The 26,064-nt window shown below is 43.8% G+C and overlaps 1 protein-coding gene across 4 annotated transcripts in view; it reads left to right on the top strand.

Moving 5' to 3' along the window:
• Positions 1–26,064, top strand: part of ARAP2 (ArfGAP with RhoGAP domain, ankyrin repeat and PH domain 2) — a 593,408-nt gene that overhangs the window by 471,027 nt on the left and 96,317 nt on the right. Inside the window, exon 28 of one of the 4 annotated variants that reach the window (XM_073646268.1) lies at positions 14,632–14,875. The exons of the other annotated variants lie outside the window; for them this stretch is intronic. Coding sequence (XP_073502369.1) covers positions 14,632–14,738 — 107 coding nt within the window. The 3' untranslated portion in view covers positions 14,739–14,875. Of the gene's footprint in view, positions 1–14,631; positions 14,876–26,064 lie in introns of those variants that run through there. 4 annotated transcript variants of the gene reach the window in all.

The raw sequence follows: 26,064 nt of genomic DNA on the forward strand, positions 1-26,064 counted from the left end.
ATTCTCTGGTGTGCCTTGGCTTCTACCTCAGGAGAGTCCATGATAGCACTAACTTTGCAGCTGCTATTGGGCTCTTGAGCGGGGGAGAAAGGTTAGCCCTCAGAATCAAATCCTCTGGTGGGCACAATGTTTTTCAATCTGAAACAGCTTTTCAGTTGGAGTTGTATTTCTCCAAAGTCATATTCTTTAGCTCGGTGAAAGGACTGGCATAGAGTGAAACCATATCTACCCCGGCTGTCATTTCTCCGTCACCAGGTTCCGCCCATTGTCACACACGACCATGCCTGGCTGTATGTTCAGCGGTGAGAGCCACAGATCAGGCTACTGTGTTACCAACTTTCAACAACTCTGCAGCGCTGGGTGGTTTGTCAATTAAGCATTAAGCATGTTATCTTCAGCACAGCCTGTAGCCGCTTGGCCATTGTAGTGCTGTCAGCTTGTGACTGATGTGGTCATTTCGGAGATGGAGGAGGAGGTGCATGAGCTGAACAATGTGATTACATTGTTGTTAAATTGGTGACGCTGTTTTTTATACTAAAGAAAGATCCTATTGTTTTGGGTTTTTTATGTTTTTTTTTAAGAGAAATGAATTCACCGGGAAATGTCATTTTAACATTTTACAACCTTATCTGGCAATGTGCTGTTTGACACATCATCAGACACATCCTGTTTTATTTATGATGGAGGGACACTGAAAGTCTTAAAGCCTATTTTTACTGGGACATCAGACGGCCCTTACTATTCTTAAAAGGCCAGCAGTCGGCCCTAGCTATTGTTAGAAAGCCATCAGCCGGCTATGCTTTGTTGTTTCCATTATTAACAAGTGGGTCTCCTATACTGTTATTGCAAATCCAGTGACTGCAAGGGCTGCCAAAAATTTAGACGCAATCCAATATCCCTTTGAAGAGACGTAGAGGAGGGTCTCAGTAAAAATATGTTCCCATTATAAAGGAGCGGGTCTCCTATAGTGGTAATGCCCTTGCTGTGACTGCAAGGGCTGCCAAAATTTTGGAAAAAAAACACTAAGAATTTAAAGACATAGAGCAGGGCCACAGTAACAAGGTACGACATGTTCCCCTTAGAAAGGAGAGGGTCTGCTCTGCAGTTATAGGTTTTGCAGTGAGTCCAATGACTGACAATATTAGGGAAAACCCCACTAAGAATTTAAAGACACATGGATCAGGGCCACAGTAACAAGTACAACATGTTCCCATTAGAAAGGAGAGAGTCTGCTATACAGTTATAGGGTATGCATTGAGTCCAACGGCTGACAATTTTAGGAAATACCCCACTAAGAATTTAAAGACACACAGAGCAGGGCCACAGTAGCAAGGTACGAGATGTTCCCATTAGAAAGTAGAGGGTATGCTATACAGTTATAGAGTATGCAGGGAGTTCAACGGCTGACCAATTTTAGTAAAAACACTACTAAGAATTTAAAGACACATGGAGCAGGGCCACAGTAACAAGGTACAACATGTTCCCATTAGAAAGGAGAGAGTCTGCTATACAGTTATAGGGTATGCAGTGAGTCCAACGGCTGACAATTTTAGGAAAAACCCCACTAAGAATTTAAAGACACACAGAGCAGGGCCACAGTAACAAGTTGCGACATGTTCCCATTAGAAAGGAGAGAGTCTGCTATACAGTTATAGGGTATGCAGTGAGTCCAACGGCTGACAATTTTAGGAAAAACCCCACTAAGAATTTAAAGACACACAGAGCAGGGCCACAGTAACAAGGCATGACATGTTCCCATTAGAAAGGAGAGGGTCTGCTATACAGTTATAGGGTATGCAGTGAGTCCAACGGATAACAATTTTAGGAAAAACCCCACTAAGAATTTAAAGACACACAGAACAGGGCCACAGTAACAAGGTACGACATGTTCCCATTAGAAAGGAGAGAGTCTGCTATACAGTTATAGGGTTTGCAGTGAGTCCAATGGCTGACCAATTTTAGGAAAAACCCCACTAAGAATTTAAAGACACACAGAGCAGTGCCACAGTAACGACAAATTCCCATTAGAAAGGAGAGAGTCTCCCATAGTGTTGGCCTATGCAGTGAATGCAAGGGCTGCCAAAAACTTGGAGGCACTTCAATGCCCCTTTGAAGAGACGTGGAGGAGGGCTTCATAAAAATATATTCCCATTAGAAAGGAGTGGGCCTCCTATACTTGTAATACCTGTGCACTAAGTGTATGTGCTGACAAATATTTACCCCTGGGGGGTATACATGAACATACTGAATAAAAAATTTTTTTTACGGGCATCATAAACACCCTTTAGAAAAATTATGTGGGTGCTGCATCACGGACCACGGTCACCCTGGTGATATGGTGGTGGAGGATGAGGAGAAGGAGGAGGACAAGAGCAAATAGCCAAAATCAGGAAGCGTATACCCATGTGTGGGTGTGAAAAGGTGCATGGGTATACACCTCCCAAGGAAAGACAGTGGATTGGAGTTTATGTTATGCTGCTATCATTCGGTGGTGTTGAGAAGTCTGGCCCAATCTAGCCCTTGTTCATTTTTATAAGAGTCAGCCTGTCAGCATTTACAGTTGACAGGCGGATGCGCTTATCAGTTATAATTCCACCAGCAGCACTAAAAACTCGCTCTAATGAAATGCTGGCGGCAGAGAAGGCCAGGACCTCCAAAGCATAGAGAGCCAGTTCATTCCACGTATCCAGCTTGGATACCCAACAATTATAAGGCACAGCGGAATCACGGAGGACGTTGGTACTGTCGGTAAGGTACTCCCTCAGCATCTTCCCAAACTTTGCACTCCTTGTGAGAGTATCCCGCGCCTCAGGGCCTGTCCGATGGGAGGGTCTGAGAAAACTATCCCAGAACTTTGACAGTGTTCCCCTGCCTCTGCTGGATTGAAGTTGTGTCTCTCTCGCCTGTACTTCTTGGTTGTCCAACGAAGTGTTCCCTCTGCCTCCAACGTTTTCAGATGGCAATTTTTTTAATAGTTCTCCAACAAGGGCCTTCTGATACTGCCCCATATTTGTAGACCTGTCCGCCTCAGGAATAAGAGATATAAAGTTCTCCTTGTAACGTGGGTCTAGAAGTGTCACCAACCAGTAATGACTGTCACCCAAAATTTTGAGAATGCGAGAGTCATGGGAAAGTCAGCGTAACATAAACTCAGCCATGCGTGCCAGACTACTAACAGGCAAGACTTCCGTGTCCTCACCAAGAGGATGACAGACCATGCTCTCCTCCTCCTCCTCCTCTCTGTCCTTTGGCCATCCACGCTGAACAGATGGTATGACAGCTGTGCAGGTAGTACCATCTATAGTGCATGAAACTAGCTCCTCTCCTTCCTCCTCCTCCTCCTCCTCTTCCTCATTGTCACCCAATCCACATTGGGATGAGATGAAGCTTGTCTGTGTGTAATCACCATGTATGATTCCTTGCTCCATCTCATCGTGCTCCGCCTGCAATGCATCCTCTTTGATTGTGAGGAGAGAGCATTTCAGAAGACAGAGAAGCGGGATGGTGACGCTAATTATGGCGTCATCGCCGCTCACCATCTTGGTGGAGTCCTCAAAGTTTTGGAGGATGGTACATATGTCTGACATCCATGTCCACTCCTGAGGTGTTATGTGTGGAGTCTGAACTGAATACCGACGGCCTTGTTGATGCTGGTACTCAACAACTGCCCTCTTCTGCTCACAAATTCTTCCCAACATCTACAGTGTAGAGTTCCAACGCGCAGGAACATCACACACCAGTCTATGAGCCGGAAGCTACAAACGCTGCTGAAACACTGCAAGAGCGGCGTAAGCTGTAGCTGACGTTCTAAAATAGGCACACAGGTGGCGTACTTTAACAAGCAGATCCGGCAGCTCTGGGTAGAATTTGAGAAACCGCTGAACCACGAGGTTAAGCACATGGACGAGGCATGGTACGTGTGTGAGCTCTCCTCGCCTCAGAGCCACCACCAGGTTCCGGCCATTGTCACACACGACCATGCCTGGCTGTAGGTTCAGCGGTATGAGCCACAGATCTGCCTGCTCTTTCAGAGCTGTCCACAACTCTTCAGCATTGTGCGGTTTTCCACCTAAGCATATTAGCTTCAGCACAGCCTGTTGGCACTTGGCCGAGGCAGTGCTGAAGTGCTTCCAGCTTGTGACTGATGTGGTCATTTCGGAGATGGAGGCTGAAGAGGAGGAGGAGGCTGAGGAGGATGGGGTGCAGGAGCTGTAGACTGTGGGGGCAACCCTGATTGACCTAGGGCCCGCAATCCTTGGCGTCAGCAGGACGCGTTCCGTCCCAAGGTCCGACTGGGTCCTGGGATCCACTATGTTAACCCAGTGTGCCGTCAGCGAGAGGTACCGTCCCTGTCTACAAGCACTTGTCCACGTGTCCATGGTTAGGTCAACTTTACCGGTAACTGCGTTGTTGAGAGAACGGTTAATGTTTTGGGACATGTGCTTGTACAATGCGGGGACGGCACACCGGGAGAAATAGTGGCGGCTGGGGACTGAGTACCGAGTGACGGCCTCCGCCATCAGGTTGCGGAATGCTTCCGTCTCCATGAGCCTAAAATGCAACATTTCGAGCGCAAGCAGTCGTGAAAAGTGAGAATTTAGTAGTGTGGACTGTGGGGCGTTGGCTGCATATTTGCGCTTGCATTCCAACCACTGGGGTATGGACAACTGAACGCTGCTCTGGGACAAGGACATGGATGTGCTTCCTGATGCTGCTACTTGAGAGTGTGCAACGACAGGTGCAGGGCAGGAGGCATCTTCGCATGCACCATGGACTGGGGATTGGCTTGCATGCCCAACACCGGAAGAAGCAATGGTGCCACCCACAGACACTGCTCCTGGACCCTGGGGTTCGGCCCACTAAGTCGGGTGCTTTGCTGCCATGTGCCTGATCATGCTGGTGGTAGTCAGGCTGGTCTTTTTTCCTCCTCTGCTGATGTTGGCCTGGCAGTTGTTGCAAATGGCCTTTTTGGGGTTATCGGCAGAGTCTTTAAAAAACAACCAGACTCAGGAAGACCTAACAGTTGTACTGGCAACTTCTTTCGTGTTGGTGTTAAGAGGAACGGTTGTCTGCCTTCTGTCTGTGGCCACCACACTGTTTCTTCTTGCCCTTTGGGGTACTCTGCCTCCCTCCCTCTGGGTGCTGCTGTCCTCGCTCTGCATGTCCTCCTGCCAGGTTTGGTCAGTTACTATATCATCCACCACCTTGTCTTCCACTTCCGCACCCTGGTCCTCCTCCTGACTTTCTGGCAATTGTGTCACATCATCGTCCACCTCTTGTGACACTTTCCAACCATCGCCTTCGTGTGACCGTGGCAGCTCAAATATTTGGGCATCGCTACACGCGATCTCCTCTTGCCCTGCTTCAGGTGGACCAGGCGAGAGGCCCAAATCTATAAATGGAAAAGTGAACAGCTCTCCAAAGTGTCCAAGTGTGGGATCAGTTGTCTCTGGGTACTCGGCATTGTGGGAGGAAGGAGGATTAGGGTGAGGAATATGCGGTCCAGACTCACGGCTACTGAGACTTGACCGTGTGGAAGACAGGGAGGTGGTGGTGGTGGCTAAGTTACTGGAAGCATTATCCGCTATCCAACCAACAACCTTTTGACACTGCTCTGGGTTCAATAGTGGTGTGCTGCGGTCCCCTAGAAATTGGGACAGGAAGGTCAGGCGAGAAGATGTGGGTGTTTGTTGTGGCACAATTTTGGCTTGCCCACGGCCTTGACCTCGGCCTTTGCATGCACCTTTACCATCACTTCCAGTTCCCCGTCCCTTGCCACGTGCCTTGCCCATTTTAAATGGAGGACAGTATCTTCCACGCTCACTACAAATGACTGAGTTTGGAGCGAATTTATATGTGATCCATGTGACGGAGAAAACACAGTTTTAAATACCTGGCCTGTAGGTAACTATTTTGAACAGCAATCTGGTGTTAATTGCTTCACTGACACACTGAAACATTTTTTTAATGGAGGTCAGAAATGGCAGTATTTTCTGAAAACGTATATGTAATCCACGTGACGGAGAAAACACAGTTTTAAATACCTGGCCTGTAGGTAACTGTTTTGAACAGTAAACCAGTGTCAAAAACTTTGCTGACACACTGAAATTTTTTTTTAATGGAGGCCAGAAATTGCAGTATTTTCTGAAAATGTATATGTGATCCGTGTGACGGAGAAAACACAGTTTTAAATAGATGGATTTTTAGCGCTGCAATATGGAAAGGACCTGGCTGTATTCTGCAGTGCCAACAAGCAAATGGCGCAGAAAAACGGTGTTCTCTGGATTGCTTTTTAAGCAAATAATGAGGATTAAGATGCAAAAAAAATTATTCCTTGCCCTTTCCATAAATATCTAACAGCAGCAGCCGACAGAACTGGAATGGAGCCTCTTGTGCTATATGCACTGCAGTCTGCTATATACACCGCCTGCCTATACACCCAGCCTGCCTGATATCTCTGCAGATGGATTAGTCCTCAGAAGGACTGTTTGTTAAGATGTACAGTACAGACCAAAAGTTTGGACACACCTTCTCATTTAAAGATTTTTCGGTATTTTCTTGACTATGAAAATTGTACATTCACACTGAAGACATCAAAACTATGAATTAACACATGTGGAATTATATACTTAACAAAAAAGTGTGAAACAACTGAAAATATGTCTTATATTCTAGATGTTAGGGGGACGGTTGCAAACACTTTATTAAATAGGAACGCAACCGACCCCGGGGTCCGCGATGCAGCCTGGTGGACTGCTGCCGAATTCTTCCCGGGTGAGAAGGGAAGACAACCAACTAAAGATAACCCTTCCGTGTTATCTTCACACCGGACAGGGTATAGCAGTACGCTCTATCTCCGTTAACTGCACGGAGGCAGAGCGACCGGCGACGCACCTATCAACAATCTTAGCCCTTCGTGTTAAAGCACACGGAAGGGTAAGACGGTTCACACAATCTCCAAGAACCGCAGGGAGACGTGCGACCGTGGGAACAGCAGTAGCCCTGTCTTTGATACAGGCGCTACGCTTTGGGGATAGGCGCTAAAGCGGTTCACACTATCTTCAAGAACTGCAGGGAGACGTGTGACCGGACTAGGAGCAGTAGCCCTGTCTACGGTACAGGCGCTACGCTACAGGAGACGACGCTAGTGTGCGGGAGTGATTTCCGCCAGGTACTCGTGCACTCAGCCGGCGTGCTATCGGACTGAGCCGACCCGCTCAATATGGCTCTTAGAGGAGCTCAGGAGAGATGCGTGCACAACCAAACAACTAGCTCAAATGATCTGAGCGCGCCACCATGTTTGTGGGCGGACCTTTTAAAAACTAAGCCCTGCCCCACTGTCACACCATTGGTGACGTCGCCTGTGACCAATCAGGCGGTGCCAGGTCTCCGGGTCAGCTGGTTCCTGAACCACCAATCACGGTGCGCCATATCACGGGCATGCTCAGTGCGATGCATTTTAGACTTAGGCTGCGGTGGCCTAGTCTCTCTCCGCAACCTGTGCTTCATGTTGCTAGGCACAAATACATGAGATACCACTTGTACCTCTCGTGCATTGGCTAGGCGTTGGGACTGACGGCGATGCTGAGCAGCATCAGCCCTGGCTGAACCAGAATGGCAGACCACAGAATCCACTGATGATTCAGAACCCATTTCTGATCCAGCAAGCGCCTGGCGCCTAACACTAGGTTCTTCAAAGTAGCCACCTTGTGCTTTGATGACTGCTTTGCACACTCTTGGCATTCTCTTGATGAGCTTCAAGAGGTAGTCACTGGAAATGGTCTTCCAACAATCTGGAAGGAGTTCCCAGAGATGCTTAGCACTTGTTGGCCCTTTTGCCTTCACTCTGAGGTCCAGCTCAACCCAAACCATCTCGATTGGGTTCAGGTCTGGTGACTGTGGAGGCCAGGTCATCTGGCGTAGCACCCCATCACTCTCCCTCTTGGTCAAATAGCCCTTACACAGCCTGGAGGTGTATTTGGGGTCATTGTCCTGTTGAAAAATAAATGATGGTCCAACTAAACGCCAACCGGATGGAATAGCATGCCGCTGCAAGATGCTGTGGTAGCCATGTAAAGCCCATCCGTTCACCTTTTCTGCGTCGCACAAAGACACGGAGGTTGGAACCAAAGATCTCAAATTTAGACTTATCAGACCAAAGCACAGATTTCCACTGGTCTAATGTCCATTCCTTGTGCTCTTTAGCCCAAACAAGTCTCTTCTGCTTGTTGCCTGTCCTTAGCAGTGGTTTCCTAGCAGCTATTTTACCATGAAGGCCTGTTGCACAAAGTCTACTCTTAACAGTTGTTGAAGAGATGTGTCTGCTGCTAGAACTCTGTGTGGCATTGACCTGGTCTCTAATCTGAGCTGCTGTTAACCTGTGATTTCTGAGGCTGGTGACTCGGATAAACTTATCCTTAGAAGCAGAGGTGACTCTTGGTCTTCCTTTCCTGGGGCGGTCCTCATGTGAGCCAGTTTCTTTGGAGAGCTTGATGGTTTTTGCAACTGCACTTGGGGACACTTGCAAAGTTTTCCCAATTTTTCGGACTGACTGACCTTCATTTCTTAAAGTAATGATGGCCACTCGTTTTTCTTTACTTAGCTGCTTTTTTCTTGCCATAATACAAATTCTAACAGTCTATTCAGTATGACTATCAGCTGTGTATCCACCTGACTTCTGCACAACACAACTGATGGTCCCAACCTTATTTATAAGGCAAGAAATTCCACTTATTAAACCTAACATGGCACACCTGTAAAGTGAAAACGATTTCCGGTGACTACCTCTTGAAGCTCATCAAGAGAATGCCAAGAGTGTGCAAAGCAGTCATCAAAGCAAAAGGTGGCTACTTTGAAGAACCTAGAATATAAGACATATTTTCAGTTGTTTCACACTTTTTTGTTAAGTATATAATTCCACATGTGTTAATTCACAGTTTTGACGCCTTCAGAGTGAATGTACAATTTTCATAGTCATGAAAATACCGAATAATCTTTAAATGAGAAGGTGTGTCCAAACTTTTGGTCTGTACTGTATATGTGTAATGTACGTTTTTTTCCCTACACTACCTAATACACGATCAAATCTCTCCATGACGCAGCAGCAGTTCTCCCTATACTGTCTGATCAGGAGTGACTGTGACGAGCATGGCGGCGCCAATTCTGATATAGACCTGATGACAGTGTGCAACCAGCCAATCACTGTAATGCCCACAACCAACATGGCTACAGCATTACAATGCATGGCAGGCAATCCCTGCATGTTCATTGGCTCTCTAAAGAGCGCCAAACATGCAGGGAGGGGACTCAAGTTCCCGCCCGAGCAACCCGGAAATACTTGCCTAGCGCCGAGCTTGTCGAGCACCATGATGCTCGGGTGAGTACCGAGTAGTGGCGAGCACGTTCGCTCATCACTAACAGTGATCATTAATTATGGAGACCATGATTTTATTCCTGTAAGACCTCATTTGCACTGAGAAAATAGGCATCCAGTTTTATTATAAGGTCTCTGTGTAAAGCTGGAGCATTTGTTTGCCGATTTTTATTTACTCATTTATTTTTTAGAAAATTCAGTTTTTGATTTATAGCATGTGCCAGCTGTACATTACTAATACAACTATTTAAAATCAAACTTACCAATAGAAAAAAATAATGAATAAAAATCCACTACTGAAATATGAAACTGGTCTGTAACTTAGTCTGTGGTGTAGAATATTTAAATTTCCAATTCACTTAAGTTGTATGCTTGGCTATTCATTTTAGAAAAAAAATAGAGCAACTTTTTAATATGCTATGGCTTCCAATTCAACATCATTTTTATGGCTTATTTCTGTAGCAAAAATGGTTCTAATAGTGAATTTTCAAATTATATCCTATTGTGGTTTGTATCCTTTTTAAAGGGAATCTGTCCACAGGTTTTTGATATTTAATCTGAAGACAGCAAGAGATAGGGGCTGAAACACAGGTTTCAGCGATGTGTCACATTTTTTGGTTGTGTGCTGTTGTATACTTAAAATAAAGGTTTTATCACCTGTAAATTATTGCTGCCTGGACTAGGTCTCACATTCTTGCTAGTCTGACCACACCCTCATCTGTGATAAGCAGCTCACTGTCAATAGACAATGTACATAGAGAGCCTGGTGTGGGCAGAGTTAGATTTTTCAGCTCTGCTGCATGCTAAATATAAAAACGATGATTGTATCACAACTGCTGCACCCAGTAAACTAAATGATACATTGTTGGAATCAGGGTCTCTTTTCCTACATTATGCTGTTCTCAGATGAGGTAGCAAAAAACCTGGTGACAGATTCTTTTGTTACCTTTACTCAGTTTTGATTGTTTTCTTCTTCGTGTTCCGCAATTTGATCATGAATTTCCTAATCGACATGCTTACCCTAATTCACCATTTGTGACTTTTGAAAATGCCCCATCTTTTTACTCAGTTGATCACTAACATGCAACATTTGAAAGGATAATGTCAATTTTAGCTCTAAAGAGGCACAAAAAAGTAGAAGACAGGGAAAAAAGAGCATGGCAACAAATGCCACAAAACAAGAAAAAATAGTCATGTCAGTGAAACCGCAATGACGAAATAAGGCCTGTGTGTTTTCCTGCCAAATGTAAGAAAATTTACAGTGAAAATATACATTATTTACTTGTGTTCAAAAAAATTATACACTAGTATGCTGCCAATAGCAACAAGCCACGAGACTTATTTATGAACTGTGTGCTTGGGGGGCCCATTCCCAAAAAGTCTTGCCCCTGCTTAGCATCCACTCATATTTCTTGACATTCGCCAAATATATACAGTAGAAGTCGGTAGGATTTGTATGGAGCTGACTCATGCGCTGAGCCTGCTCCATACCTGGTGGGTGCTAGATATTTTACACCGCAGACACACCAATCACTGCTGTGTGTTGCTCTTATCATAACAGTTGGACCTCTTTAATGCTGTGATTAAAGGGAACCTGTCATCAGAAAAAAGGCTATTAACCTGCCGATATGGGGTTAATCTGCAGGTTAATAGCATTATTAACCTGCCTGATGTATACACTTAGCTGAACGCTGCGGGGAGAAAGTTAACTTTATTCACCCTGGCAGCATTCTGGTTTCAGTCAAGGGGCAGCTCTAACGATGGCTCAGTCACCGCTCTAAGTATACAAAGCGGCGACTGTAACTGCGCCCCCAGCACTGACTGACACCTGGCCCCAATGCAGAGCAAGTGTCAATCTGGGCCGGCACCATTGTAGCTGCGGTTCTGTATAGTCAGAGTGGTGACTGAACCCGCACCTGTGCCACCCCTTTGACTGAAACCAGAAAGCTGCTGGGGGAATAAAGTTCATTTTCTCCCCGTAGCGATCGGTTAAGTGCGGGCGCCGGGCAGGTTAAAAATGTTATCAACCTGCAGATTAACCCCATATCTGCAAGTTAATAGCATTTTTTTCTGGTGACAGGTTCCCTTTAACAGAAATCATGGAATCAAAGAAGTTAGATGGGGAGTCCCTCTGTCGTTCCCATAAGAACCTCACCACAGACTCAAATGAGCCTGATAGGTTGTTTAATATCAGCAAGGGACCACGGGGAGGCCCAATTCAGTGCTTTGCTATGCCCACAAATTTCTATGTATGACCCAGGATTTCTGTCTTTGACCTAGGACTGAACAGCCCCTTTTAAAGTTTTGCTCCATTTTTGGAACCAAAATTATGTTTAACAATATTAGTTAAGCACCAAACCAACAACAGGTTAATGTAATGCCATTATCACATTGTCCTTTCTTGGCCACTAAAGTATTTATAATATTTTTCTAAAATATATTTCTTATACATATTGGGGGCTATTCATTAAGAATTATGGCAGAAAACACTTTAATTAATAGCAATTAGTGATGAGCGAGCTTACTCTGTTTACCCTTTTGGCGAGCATGCTCGGGTGCTCGCCGAGTATTTGCGACGTGCTCAAATGTTATGTTTGAGTCACTGTGTGTGCATAATTTGCGACTGTTTGACAACTTTAATACATGTGAGGAATGCCTAACAAACAAGCATTCGTCACATGTATTAAAGCTGTCAAACAGTAACAAATCATGGACATGGAGTGACTTAAACATAACATTTGAGCATACTGAAGATACTCGGAAAACACCCGAGCATGCTCGTAAATCTCAAGTAACGAGCATGCTCGCTCATCACTAGTAGCAATATTTTGAGCAACTTGGAAATTGTGCAGAAATATTGCATCATTTGGTGTCTACACACTAGTCCCGGCCACCCACGTTATTATGAATGAAGTATGGGCAAGACATGATTGGGAAAGGTCCATGAAAAGTTGTGCCACTTGCGTAACTTATTCCAGAAATGTGCTACAGTCACAGATGCACCAAATTAATAATGCAATATGCGTCACTTATTAAATTGGGTTCATTGTATTCCAGGGAACCATTCATTATGACTGATGTTTGTAATGCTAGTATTAATAAATCGGCCCTGTCGTGTCTCCCATAAAGTTATATGATATCTTTAAGGAAAATTTTATATTAAGATTTACTTGTAAAATACCAGCTCCAGTAAAAGAAGGCAATTTCCCAGCATGATAGATCTGTTTAAATTCTGCTATTACTAGCTCCTACCAGGCAGTTGCCATTTAGTTGTATGATGCAATCAATAAAGCAAGTTGTAATGTTACACTATTTGGTAGGAAGAATCAGTTTTATATATAAAAACTCAAAGCTTAAAAAAGTTAATTGTTTTTATTCATAAGCAAACTCCTGCACTACGCTGTGTAGCTGTGAATTCAGCCTTGTGGCAAACTGAAAAACCTACTAGAAAACAGCAGCATTGTATGTGTGTGTCTCTCTCTACTATTCTCACTCACTCTGCTTCTCCTTTCTCTGCCCTCATTTCTCAGTTGTAAACTGATCCCTCCCTCAGTGAGCTGGAAGTCTTTTTTGTACCGAAAAATGCAGATTGCAGCATTTTTTTTAGACTGAATGATATGTTCACGAGATTGAGGAAAAGTGGCTAATAAGTGAATAAATATATTTTTTAGTTAAGACATAGTATATTACAAAGTTTCTTACAATTACTTTCAGCATTGATTTATGTAAAATGTGTTTCAACTATTTAAATCTAAGAGACGCCTGTGGTCCTGTAATTGCCATTTATTTTAACACAGTCAGTTGGATGTGCACACGGAGTGAAATATCTAGAAATAGTGATCTAATAGCTGCATGTGAGGCTCAAGGATGTAAATATGGCAATGTGTGATATTTTACATGCAGTTTTCCATCTCTATTTCTGTGAAATGATTCTTTTGTTGCTGGGTAACACATTTATAATTTCACAGATCATATGTGTTAACAGAGCTGACAAGTTGAGAAAAATAGAGTGTACTTTGGTAAGAAGAAAGTACAATTGATACCCAGGATTTAGTTAAATATTGTTTGTTAGACTGCAATATGAGAAAGAGGATTTCTGAGTTACTAAAATGTTAAAGCTTTTATTGAAGTGAATCACAAAATCATTATTAAATGCTGTTCTCAGTTTCCTCAGACTCTTTCAGGATAAATTTCCTTGCACTTATTTCACTTGTTTCTTTAGCTCATTCTTTGGTGTAGATCAATGACATCCAAGAGACTTTGCCAATTAAACAGGAACAATAATCTATCAAAGGCTGACAAAGACCAAAAAGACCCACAGGACAAGTAAAGACCTAGCTTCAATTAGTGAAAACCTGCCAGAGTCCAGACATTATTTCTATGTCTCTTTGAACAATACAGATAGAACATAAAATAGACCTAAGACACAGTTATAACAAACACAACCTTTACTGAAATAAAATACACATCTTTGATGAATGTTTTCACATTTCGGAAAAATATTATAATGCAGTACCACTGACTATATTTTACTGGTTTTCCTTTTGCATTTAATAATATATTTTGAATGAGTTATTTCAAAGTACCCTATAACGAGCATGTCATAAGAAATATTGGTGGGGTCTTTGTGTCTTTTTATGCATTTAGACCCCGATTCATCAAGACTGGTATTTTTCAGTTGAGCGAGAGAGTACTCCGGAGGCATGTTGGAGTCAGACATTCCTTATTCATTAAGAGCAGCATGCATCTTAATAAATGAGGCCTGTCTGAAAAGTGTTATGCGCCTCTGCGCACCTTGCCACAAAAAAAATTCTAGTGTAAGTTGTGTCACAGCATGGCTGTTTCATTGTTCGGAGTTTCGGGTGAAGTCCGAGCGGAGAGATAGAGAGATACAAAGTTCAGGTTCCCGTTGATTTCAATGGGGTTCGGGTTCAGGTTCAAGTTCGGGTACAGTTCTGGTACCCAAACCAAACTTTGGATTAAAATTCGGTCGGGTACCAGAACCCGAATATCCACGGGTCCACTCATCCCAAGTAACAACTCATCATGAATTTCATGAGCAGTGACATCATGCCCCTATTCCCCAAAATGGGTTTCGTTGGGCGAATCTGACTTGAAAATGCCAAAAGTTGCAACATTTTTGCACAACCTTGTTTGCGCAAAAAAAAAATATCAAATTGTTTAACACCAGATTTCTGGTGAAAACATTTTGATCTATTATTTTTTTACTTACTTATTTAGCACCTTTATTTCCACAGAGCTTTACAGACATTATAATCACTGTCCCCGAAAAGGGACTAACAGTCAAAATTACCTATCAGTATACTCTTTAGAGTGTGGTGGGAAAATGGAAAACCCGGAGTAAACCCACGCAAACTTGGAGAACTCAGGACCCCAGTGCTGCAAGGCTACAGTGCTAACAATGAATCGGGGCCATAGTATATAAGCTAATAATCATGCAAGAATTGTCTCTTCTCTATTGCTCACCAGGATCAAGATCGGCTCATTCTTTGGAATGTGAGTAGAGGAAGACGTGGTCCAAGCTGTATAAAAACCATTGATCTGACTTAGGACATGCAAAATTAGCATTATGGGCTATTTTTGATCAGTTACTTTAATAATGTTTTCCCATCTTGAAATGCTACAGAATATGACTGAGATATGGCACAGCAATAGTCTAAGCCTGACTACTGTGATCTTGGTTAATATCTGTCGCTTCTGGGGTTGAAATAGCCATTATAACACTATAATTCTTATTGTTAAAAAAAAATCATACTGTGCCTTTCTGGGCAATATTGGAAGGGACATGCATATCATACATTACACCCACTGAATTTCACAATGGGCAAAACTCTAGGAGGCTGTTTGTTGTACTGGTCCATATCCATATAGGTATCTCTGTATTTATGGAACATACATTTAAATTGCAAAACAAATTATTGAACCCCCATTGCAAATTAGATTTATTTGCAAAATGTATAAGCTTCTTGCTGTTTTCAATAAACCAGAAAAACATAGGTCAACATAACTAACTTACCAAGTTTTTTCGCCAAATTCAACTCAAAATGCCACTTTTACTGAATACTGTAATTTCAGAATTACTAAACCTTTACATGACAAGTATCTTTAGTAATAGAGCATCTTTGCGTAGCCTCCTGCAAACAAGATGCATATCCAGACAACGCCTGTTGGCAGCTGGCCATTCCTCATGAAAAATGACCTCCAGTTCATTGGTATTCATAGCTATGTGTGCTATAATACTGACATGTAGACAGTGTTACAAGAAAATGTTGAAAATGTTTAAAAAAAATTCTAAATTGTGTAAAAATGGAAAAATGGTTTGTAGCACAATTTCCAAGATCTCTAACATTTTAATCTTCAGTTAACGAAGATATGTTAGACTTTATTTTTATGCATGTTGAGCTGACGTTTATCAATACCATTGCGGGGTAGATACAATGTTTTGATTGCATTTAATTGTGAGGTGAGAGGACTGAAAAACACAATTCTGGCATCTTGATTATTTCTCTGTTTGTGAAATTAACCATAGGGGTTGATTATTTTTATATTTTTATAGATTTTTATGGATGGAACAGTGCCAACTATGTTTGTTTTCATTTTTGGTTCATTTTTTATTAATTCATTATTTTTTAAGCATAATTTCTTTCTTTATTTTTCAGTCACATTAGAGGACTGAAACCTCATCCTTGACTTCACTTCATCCAGCGGTGAGAACATGTCGGGCAGCCTGCCATTGTATTCCTAATATCAGGCCTGTTCTCATCGCAGGAGGAAGTTACTATTGCAGCCCTGGTGGCCAACTTGCCGGCAAACCTCACTGCTTCTTACTGTGTTCAGACAGCAGCAGTCAAATCTTCACCTTCTGCACCGCTCTGGACACTGTAATTAAAGGTAAGCAGTAACAGCATGTTGGTAAATATATAAATATATATAAATATATATATATATATATAAACATATATATACATTTATAAACATATATATACATATACAAATATATATACATATATATACAAATATATATACATATATATACATGTACAAAAAAGCAGGCAGCACATTATAGGAATATCAAAAAAGTGAATAAACTATTAATTTGCCATGTATGCAAAAAGCAACATTTCAGCTCCAAAGAGTCTTTGTTTTAAGCTGAAACATTGTTTTTTTGGGGTTTTTTTTGCACACAAGGCAAATTAAAAATGTGTTCACTATTTTTGATATTCCCACAGTGTGTTCCCTACTTTTTTGTACTTATATTATTAGATTATTGGGCTGTAACCTCCAGGCTGGCACATATCATCTGCTTTTTGCTTTAGCTTGTGCTGTCTCATCTTTTGTAAATATAAATATATGTATTGTGGTAAGACGACTCGCTCGGCTGCTTTCGGAAGTAGACTCAGGAATCCGAGTTTTCTCTGCAGGCTTTATTAAACGGCATAAAGCTCTGCACCCCAGCAAAATAAACACAGTCTTACTGGCAAAACGACAAAACAAAAGAATAAACGATAGCAGAGTCCAAATGCATATGGGATTCGCCCACACAAGTTGTAGCCCCAGCCTTCAGCTCTGTCTTGAGCTGAAGCTCAACCAGTCTGGAGATCTTGCCTCTCCAACCACAACAGAGAAAAAAAACAGAACTGAGCATTTAAACCTTACTCAGCCACACCCTGAGGGGGAGGTCTGGGGAATGACTCCCCCCTCTCTACGTCATTCCCATAAAACCACACCCTTTAAAAGAGTTAACCCCCAGCATATAACATGCTGGAAGAAAGTTTACTGGTTTCAGTTCACATAGGCTAGCAACCTGTGTGACACATACCTCCCCTCATATTTCATACTAGTGACTCTGTCACAGTATATATATAGACTGCTCAAAAAAATAAAGTGAACACTTAAACAACAGAATATAACTCCAAGTAAATCAAACTTCTGTGAAATAAAACTGTCCACTTAGGAAGCAACACTGATTGACAATCAATTTCACATGCTGTTGTGCAAATGGAATAGACAATAGATGGAAATTATTGGCAATTATCAAGACACCCTCAATAAAAGAGTGGTTCTGCAGGTGGGGACCAGAGACCACAACTCAGTACCAATGCTTTCTGGCTGATGTTTTGGTCACTTTTGAATGTTGGTTGTGCTTTCATACTCGTGGTAGCATACAACCCACAGAAGTTGCTCAGGTAGTGCAGTTCATCCAGAATGGCACATCAATGAGAACTGTAGCAAAAAGTTTTGCTGTGTCTGTCAGTGTAGTGTCCAGAGGCTGGAGGCGCTACCAGGAGATAGGCCAGTACACCAGGAGATGTGTAGGGGGCCGTAGGAGGGCAACAACCCAGCAGCAGGACCGCTACCTCTGCCTTTGTGCAAGCAGGAACAGGAGGAGTACTGCCAGAGCCCTGCAAAATGACCTCCAGCAGGCCAGAAATGTGCATGTGTCTGCACAAATAGTTAGAAACCGACTCCATGAAGGTGGTATGAGGGCCCGACGTTCACAGATGGGGGTTGTGCTCACAGCCCAACACCGTGCAGGACGCTTGGCATTTGCCACAGAACACAAGGATTGGCAAAGTCGCCACTGGTGCCCTGTGCTCTTCACAGATGAAAGCAGGTTCACACTGAGCACATGTGACAGACATGACAGAGTCTGGAGACGCCGTGGAGAGCGATCTGCTGCATGCAACATCCTTCAGCACGACCGGTTTGGCAGTGGGTCAGTAATGGTGTGGGGTGGTATTTCTTTGGAGGGCTGAACAGCCTTCCATGTGCTCGCCAGAGGTAGCCTGACTGCCATTAGGCACTGGTGGGTGCGGTTGGCTCTGGGTTCCTCCTAATGCAGGACAATGCCAGACCTCATGTGGCTGGAGTGTGTCAGCAGTTCCTGCAAGATGAAGGCATTGAAGCTATGGACTGGCCCGCCCATTCCCCAGACCTCAATCTGATTGAGCACATCTGTGACAACATGTCTTGCTCCATCCACCAACGTTACGTTGCACCACAGACTGTCCAGGAGTTGGCAGATACTTTAGTCAAGGTCTGAGAGGAGATCCCACGGGAAACCATCCTCAACCTCATCAGGAGCATGCCCAGGCATTGTAGGGAGGTCATACAAGCACGTAGAGGCCACACACAATACTGAGCCTCATTTTGACTTGTTTTAAGGACATTACATCAAAGTTGAATCAGCCTGTAGTGTGTTTTTCCACTTTAATTTTGGGGGTGACTCCAAATCCAGGCCTCCATTGGTTTAATAAATTTGATTTCCATTGATGATTTTTTTGTGATTTTGTTGTCAGCACATTCAACTTTGTACAGAACAAAGTATTCAATGAGAATATTTCATTCATTCAGATCTAGGATGTGTTATTTGAGTGTTCCCTTTATTTTTTTGAGCAGTATATATACATTTCATTTTACACTTCTATAAATAAAAATTATAAATAATTAATATTCATTAATTAATAAGATTGTGATGCATCCCTTTAAATTAGTTTAGCCTCAAAGACAGTTACAAGATTCACACCATCTGGTATTATGGAAGAAGTTTTAATCGCTCCATGGAAATTGCAGCAACATCTAAACTGCCACCACAAGCCGCTTTTATTTAAAGGAAATCTGTCTGCAGGATGTCACCCCCAAACTGTTGCACAGGTAGCTTTTGTAAATATGAGTCTTTACCTAGACAGTCCATTCCTCTGTTATTGAAAAATCCAAAGTTTGAATTGATGTGCAAATGAGTCTGAAAAGCTTTTGGCAAGTGGAAGCCTTCATGTCTTCTTTCTACATTCGTTTGATAGACTCTAGGAACCATTAAGTGCTATAAATCACATTTGCTGCTTGATAAAAATAAAATATATTAACTTTGTACATATAAGTAGCTATTGGCTTTCTCCTGAGAATAGTTCGCTATGGTGCGCAAGTCTTCATTCATTTACATAATCCCTTGTGTCTACTTCACCTACAATTTATGGTAGATGGCTAATCTTTCATTGATGTACAGCTTTGCTACATCTGTCTTCATATATTAATTTGATAGTTGTAATGCACACGCCCGGGCTGAGCGGCGTGTGCGTGTGATTGTAGTGATTCCACTGGACCATGCCGGAGAGTGAATGCCTGGAGGGGCATAACTAGGTATTCACCCGATCCGACCAGGGTCGCACGACGGCATACGACGCCAGTGCACCAAGGAGGAACCGAGCAGAGGGACCAGGTGCTACTCCAGGACAGACCCCGGACACGGCTGTTGACCCACACAGGGGAATACAGGAACAGACTGGTAGGCTGGCACACAGACTGGTGGGTATAGGCAGGCACGACTGGTATGCAGGCAGGCGGGTATGCAGGCAGGGGGGTACAGGCAAGCACAGCTAGAGTGCAGACAGGGAGGCACTAGCAGGTAGGAACACAGGCGGGATAGGACCCAGTACACACTGGGACTCAGGAACAATACAGGCAGAGGGGTACAGGCAAGCACAGCTAGAGTGCAGACAGGGAGGCACTAGCAGGTAGGGACACTGGCGGGATAGGACCCAGTACACACTGGGACTCAGGAACAGAACCACAGATGTGGCGGACAAACACAGAAGAGTGAGGCCGCCCAGAGAGGTGAGCGAGAACAGGGCAGGACAAGGCCGCCTGGAGCGGTGAGCAAGAGTAGAGCAGGACAAGGCCGCCAGGAGTGGTGAACAAAGGGTCAGAGCTGAGCGAGACTGCCGGAGCAGTGAGCAAGAGTAAAGCAGGACGAGGCCGCCTGGAGCGGTGAGCAAGAGTGGAGCAAGACTGCCGGAGCAGTGAGCAAAAGGATAAGAGCGGAGCGAGACTGCCGGAGCAGCGAGCAAAAGGGTCCGAGCGGAGCAAGGCTGCCGGAGCAGCGAGCAAAGGAGTCAGAGCAGGCTAGAACCGCCGGAGCGGTGAGCAAAGGAGTCAGAGCAGGCTAGAACTGCCGGAGCGGTGAACAAAGGAGTAGGAGCAGGCTAGAACCGCCGGAGCGGTAAGCAAGGCAGAGCAGGGGGGACAGGGCTCTGTTCACATGGAACAGACTGGAAGAGAAAGGCAGAGCCAGATACCCACAGGATACTTGAGTGGACCACAAACTCACAAACGGGAGTACAGAGACAACAAGCAGGAGTTAAGTATGAGTTCAGACTCTGCAGAAAAAGGAAGGGAACGGACATAGAGGCAAAACAGGTAAAGGATAGGAAAGAGTTCAGACTGGAACTGAGTGTACGGAGGAGACCGACACTGCAGCGGGATACAGGAGCGGGTCTGGGAATACGACCCCCAGAGAGGCGGGACGAACAGGCAAGGAGCGTGTTCAGACAGGACAGACAAGATACAGGAACAGGTCTAGGTAATCGGCCCCTAGAAGGCAGGAGGAACAGGCTAGGAACGAGTTCAGACAGGCCTGGAAATACAGCCTCCAGGATAGGCAGACAAGAGAACACAGAAAGGACTCAGTTCAGACACGGGAACTGATACCGCAAGGCAGGAGACATAGACAGGACTAAGTTCAGACACGGGAACTGATACCGCAAGGCAGGAGACATAGACAGGACTAAGTTCAGACACGGGAACTGATACCGCAAGGCAGGAGACATAGACAGGACTCAGTTCAGACACGGGAACTGATACCGCAAAGCAGGAGACATAGACAGGACTAAGTTCAGACACGGGAACTGATACCGCAAAGCAGGAGACAAAGAACGGGACCTGGCACCTTCAGAGTGCAAGCACACACTGAATGAAACACTATGCTCAGGCAGGGATAGATGGGAGCAGCTGAGCTATATACCAGGTGACAGACAGCAATAGGCTGAGGACGCACAAGGGGTGTGACCCACAGCAGGTACAAAAAGCAGGAAGTGATCGGGCGCCGCCCTTAAGCAGCAGAAACAGACACAAACAGACAGCATGGAGGGAAGCCAGAGAGACATTCTGGACTGGAGATCAAGTGCGCGCTCTTGCACAGTGGGAGATGGACCACCATGCAAGGACGCCGCCAGGTATGTTACAATAGTTATATACAGTTTGAGAGACGTTATGATAAGAAAACCATACTTCATATGTGTGAATTACTTATGCTATTGTAACCTCCCTGGTAATAAACCACATTATAAATAATAGCAAAATTATTTATCACAGTAACTACTTTTAAAAAATATCATCACACTGGAAAAAGGACACTAGCCTCTTCTTATCTCTTTTTATTAATGTTATCCAATTATAGTGTTACACACCTTTCCCGGGTATCCCAGGCTTCTCTCCCTTCTCATCGGTCTTATGTGATCCATGTTGGGTTTTGCACGTTGCCCAGTATGAATCCATGATAAAATCTCCCTAGACCTATTTAAGGCCAATTGAGGTACACACCTGTGTCTTGGGATTCAGTTTCTAGGTCTTTGTGTTTGATGGGCTCCATCATCTGTCCATACTTTGCTTACTTGCTTTCTTCCCTGCTGGGTTACACACCATTCTTTCCTGCGGCTTCTGAGATTCCAGAGTGTGCCCAGTCCTCACTGCCCACAGTGCCTTTGAGCTTTTTTCATCTACGCCCATTGTCTGTGTGACTATCTGGACCTGGGGCTTAGAGCATCCGCCTCATCTGGTGAGCCTTGATATATAGTATCCAATTAAAGTAGCCTTGAACACATTGAATGAGACCACTGCCCTATAATTTACTATCCAGGGCTCCAGACATTTCCAAGTAGGTCATGAATAGTGATGGCTAGAGATTTACCTCTCTTACCACTGCCCTTCTCATCTCATTCATAGAACAGTCAGTGTCAGCTTACATATTTTCCTAATTATGCTTATCTGTAAAAAGAACAGCGACCTATCGCTGGCCATAAACATTATATGGATATTTCCTACTATTGGCAGGAACAAAAGACATTCTAATGAGCATGGGGGCCTCCTAACTCTGTCCCAACTACAGATATTGAAGGTGAGACATATCAGGTAGCAGGATTTAATCATGCCTCATAATTAGTTTTTTTTTATAATAGATAGGCCACCATCATAGTTGTTAAATAGCAGCTTAATCCCTTTCCAGATAGATCCTGCCAAGTGTGCTTGTGTATTGGGTGAAGGTCAAGAAAAATAAGCTGCCAAATAAGCAGTCTGCGGAAAGGTTTCTATTGAAAATGACCAGCCTTTGATATTGCTTTATGGTGTCCCAGATAACTGTCTGGCCTTACATCAGATATTTGTCAGACAGATATGGATAAATGTATACATCCCTCAAGATTAAAATTGAAACACTAAGAAGGGAGTTTTGTGGCATTACGATTATCACAGGATTGCTAGAAATGTTATTGATCTGCAACTGATAAAACAATGGAAACAACATTTTCAAAACATCTCAATGTATTTAGATTTGAGTACGAGCACCATGTGCAGCAATATATGCACTTAAATCTCTTGGCTGCTATCACTGAAGTTTTTTAATGCTTCTCTGAATGCACTTGGGCAAATAATCAAGATGCGCTACTGGCAGTTTCTTTTACAATTACTGATCAATGAAGTCCCAGATGTCATCGATGGTGGACACGTCTGGAGACACTGCAGGACATGGTAACATGTTTAGGCTATTCAGGCTGCTCGCATTAGCATGAGCAACATGCAGACTGGTGTTTTCATGTTGAAAGATGGCTTCTAAAACACTTTGGAGAAATGGACATGCTACTGATTCCACCACCAATTCAATGTAACACCAATCTGTTAGTGTACCTGAAGCTAGAGAGGTTCAGCTACTGCACATTATGCTATCCAAGACCATAATACCTGGAATAGGACTGGTGTGACTTTCCCCTGGGAAGGCCTCTTCATGGTATTGCTCATATGGTGTTTAGACCAGTCTCCAGATATCACATTGCACAAGACAAAAGCAGGACTCTTTGCTGAAGAGAAAAGACCTGCATTCCAGCTTCGATTACTTCTTTAAAGCCTCTGGTCATCATTTGAAGACTAAGGGGGCTACATCAAAAAGAGACCTCCACATGGCTTCTTGTGATTATGTTGTGGGTTAGCATAATTTACGGTAGATAGTCTTCATTCCAGGTACACTACCAGCTCCGCGTTACGTTGATTTGCTTGTGGAGCCAGTGGTGCAAGCATTTTTCCAAAGTTTCTCAGGAGTTGTTTTTTAACCTGATATATCCACTTTAAAGGGGTTGTCCACTACTTGGAGAACCCCTTCTGAGATCCTATGCCCCTCCGAGCAAAATAATAACACTTATACTCACCTCCGATGCTAGCACCATTCCAGCGATGCTAGCACTGGCTTTCCAGTGATATTGACATGGGATATGGGGATAAGGGATATTTATATGTCACTCAATGCCTGCAGCTAATCGGCGCTGGCTTCACTTTCTCTTTTTTCAGGCAAATCTAGACATCCAGAGGAAACGAGAGCTGCTGCTCTCTCACTTCCTCCAGATATCAATTTTGTCCAAGGGAAAGGAGAGTGAAGCCAGCATTGATTGGCTGCAGGGGTCAAGAGACATATCAATATTACGCGAGCCCTGGGAGAGCCAGTGAAGACACCACTGGAATGGCACCGGCACCAGAAGTGTGTATACATGTTATTATTTTACTGGGGGGGAAACATTGAAATTCAGAAGGGGTTTTCCAAATAGTGGACAACGCCTTTAAGAGTTAGTGAAATAAATATTTTGATACTTGAGTTTTATTCAACTGCTTATTATTGATGGGCGAACGTGCTCGCCACTACTTGGTACTCGCCCGAGCACCACTGTGCTCGACAAGCTCGGCGCTCACTGAGTATTTCCGGCTTGCTCTCTTAAGAGAACTAATGAACAAGCAGGGATTGCTTGCCACGCACTGTAATGCCGTAACCATGTTGATTGTGGCATTACAGTGATTCTCTGGCCGCATAGCGTCATCGGGTCTATTTATAAGACCTGGTGGCGCTATGCTCATAACAGTCTACCCCGGAAACAGGCAGAGAAGGGAGAGTTGCTGCTGAGTCAGGGAGAGATTTTCTTGTTTATAATTAGTATAGGTATTCCACAGCATATGTATATATCCATCTAAACTAACAGTCCTTCTGAGGACTAATCCAGCTGCATATATTCTGTGGTGATAGCAGGACTTAAGCAGGCAGGCAGGGTTTGTGGCAGACAGGGTATACAGCACAAGAGGTTCCATTGCACGTTCTGACTGATCCTGCTGTTACAGATATCTTTAGATATAGCCCCAGATATCAGGGGCCAGGGCTAATTTTTTTTTATCTTAATCCTGATTATTTGCTTTAAAAGCAATCTAGAGTACACAATTTTTCTGCTCCATTTGCTTTTTAGCACTGCAGAATGTAGTGAACGTGGAAAATATTGGCTTCCATTTACAGTTTGTTGCAGTGTGCCAGTGAAGCTATTCACACGTGCTGGCTGTGAAGAATAGTAAACTACAGGCCCAATATTTAAAACTGTGGTTGTCCGTCAGACATAACACATATAACTGCGGTCCAAATTCAGCCATTTGTATTGAGCGTGGAAAATATTGTCCTCCATTTAAAATGGAGAAGGAGCGTGGCAAAGGATGGGGAAGTGGACGTGATGGTGATGGTACATAGAGAGGCCGAGGCCGTGGGCAAGCTAAACTTGTGCCACAACAAACACCCACATCTTGTCGCTCGACCTTCCTGTCCCAATTACTAGGGGACCACAGAACACCACTATTGAACACAGCAGTGTCAAAAAGTTGTTGGTTGGATAGCTGATGGACTGTAGGGCAGGTCCATGATAGACCATATTGCCCTATATTATCCATCTATTTACTAAGCTATCTATTAATCTGGCATTATTTGTGATTGTCATGTGCTCTGCACGTATATTTCTTTTGTATGGTGTACCATTTATTTCTAATTAATAAAGGCATTTTAGTAACTATTCATTTTACTCTGCTGTTTTCTATTGGCTTGGGGACCATATGTTCGGTTGTTCTCCTCTTTTCATGTACTTTTACGTACCATGCCTGGCCCATATGCTTTACCTTGTGGTTCAGCGGTTTCTCAAAACCTACCCAAATCTGCCGGATCAGCTTGTCAAAGTACACTGCATGTGTGCCCATTTTAGAAAGTCAGCTACAGCTTCCACCGCCCTTCTCGTGCTTCAGCAGAGTTTGCAACTTCCAGCTCACCGACTGGTGAGCAATGTCCCCACGCATTGGAACTCTACATTGCAGATGTTGGGAAGGATTTGTGAGCAGAAGAAGTCAGTTGTTGACTAACAGCATCAACATGGCTGTCGATATTCAGTTCATACTCCAAACATAAGGCCTCAGGAGTAGACATGGATGTCAGACATCTGTGCCATCCTCCAAAACTTTGAGGACTCCAAGATGGTGAACAGCTTTGACGCCATAATTAGCATCACCACCCCACTTCTCTGTCTACTGAAACGCTCGCTGCTCACAATTAAAGAGGATGCATTGCAGGCGAAGCACGATCAGATGGAGCAAGGAACCATACAGGGTGGTTCCACACAGCCCAGCCTCATCTCATCCCAACATGGATTGGGGGTGTCATGCGCTGTCTAGCGCTAAGTATCTGTGGTCTATTCCAGATGCCGCTGTAACTTTAACTGTGCTATTTCCCATAGTACTGCATGAGTTAATGCCAGTTCTATTGCCATGTCCTGGTGGAT

This window comes from Phyllobates terribilis, unplaced genomic scaffold (assembly GCF_046119375.1).
Source record: "Phyllobates terribilis strain yellow unplaced genomic scaffold, ASM4611937v1 Scaffold_1__5_contigs__length_1240528914, whole genome shotgun sequence".
Taxonomy (NCBI): Eukaryota; Metazoa; Chordata; class Amphibia; order Anura; family Dendrobatidae; genus Phyllobates; species Phyllobates terribilis.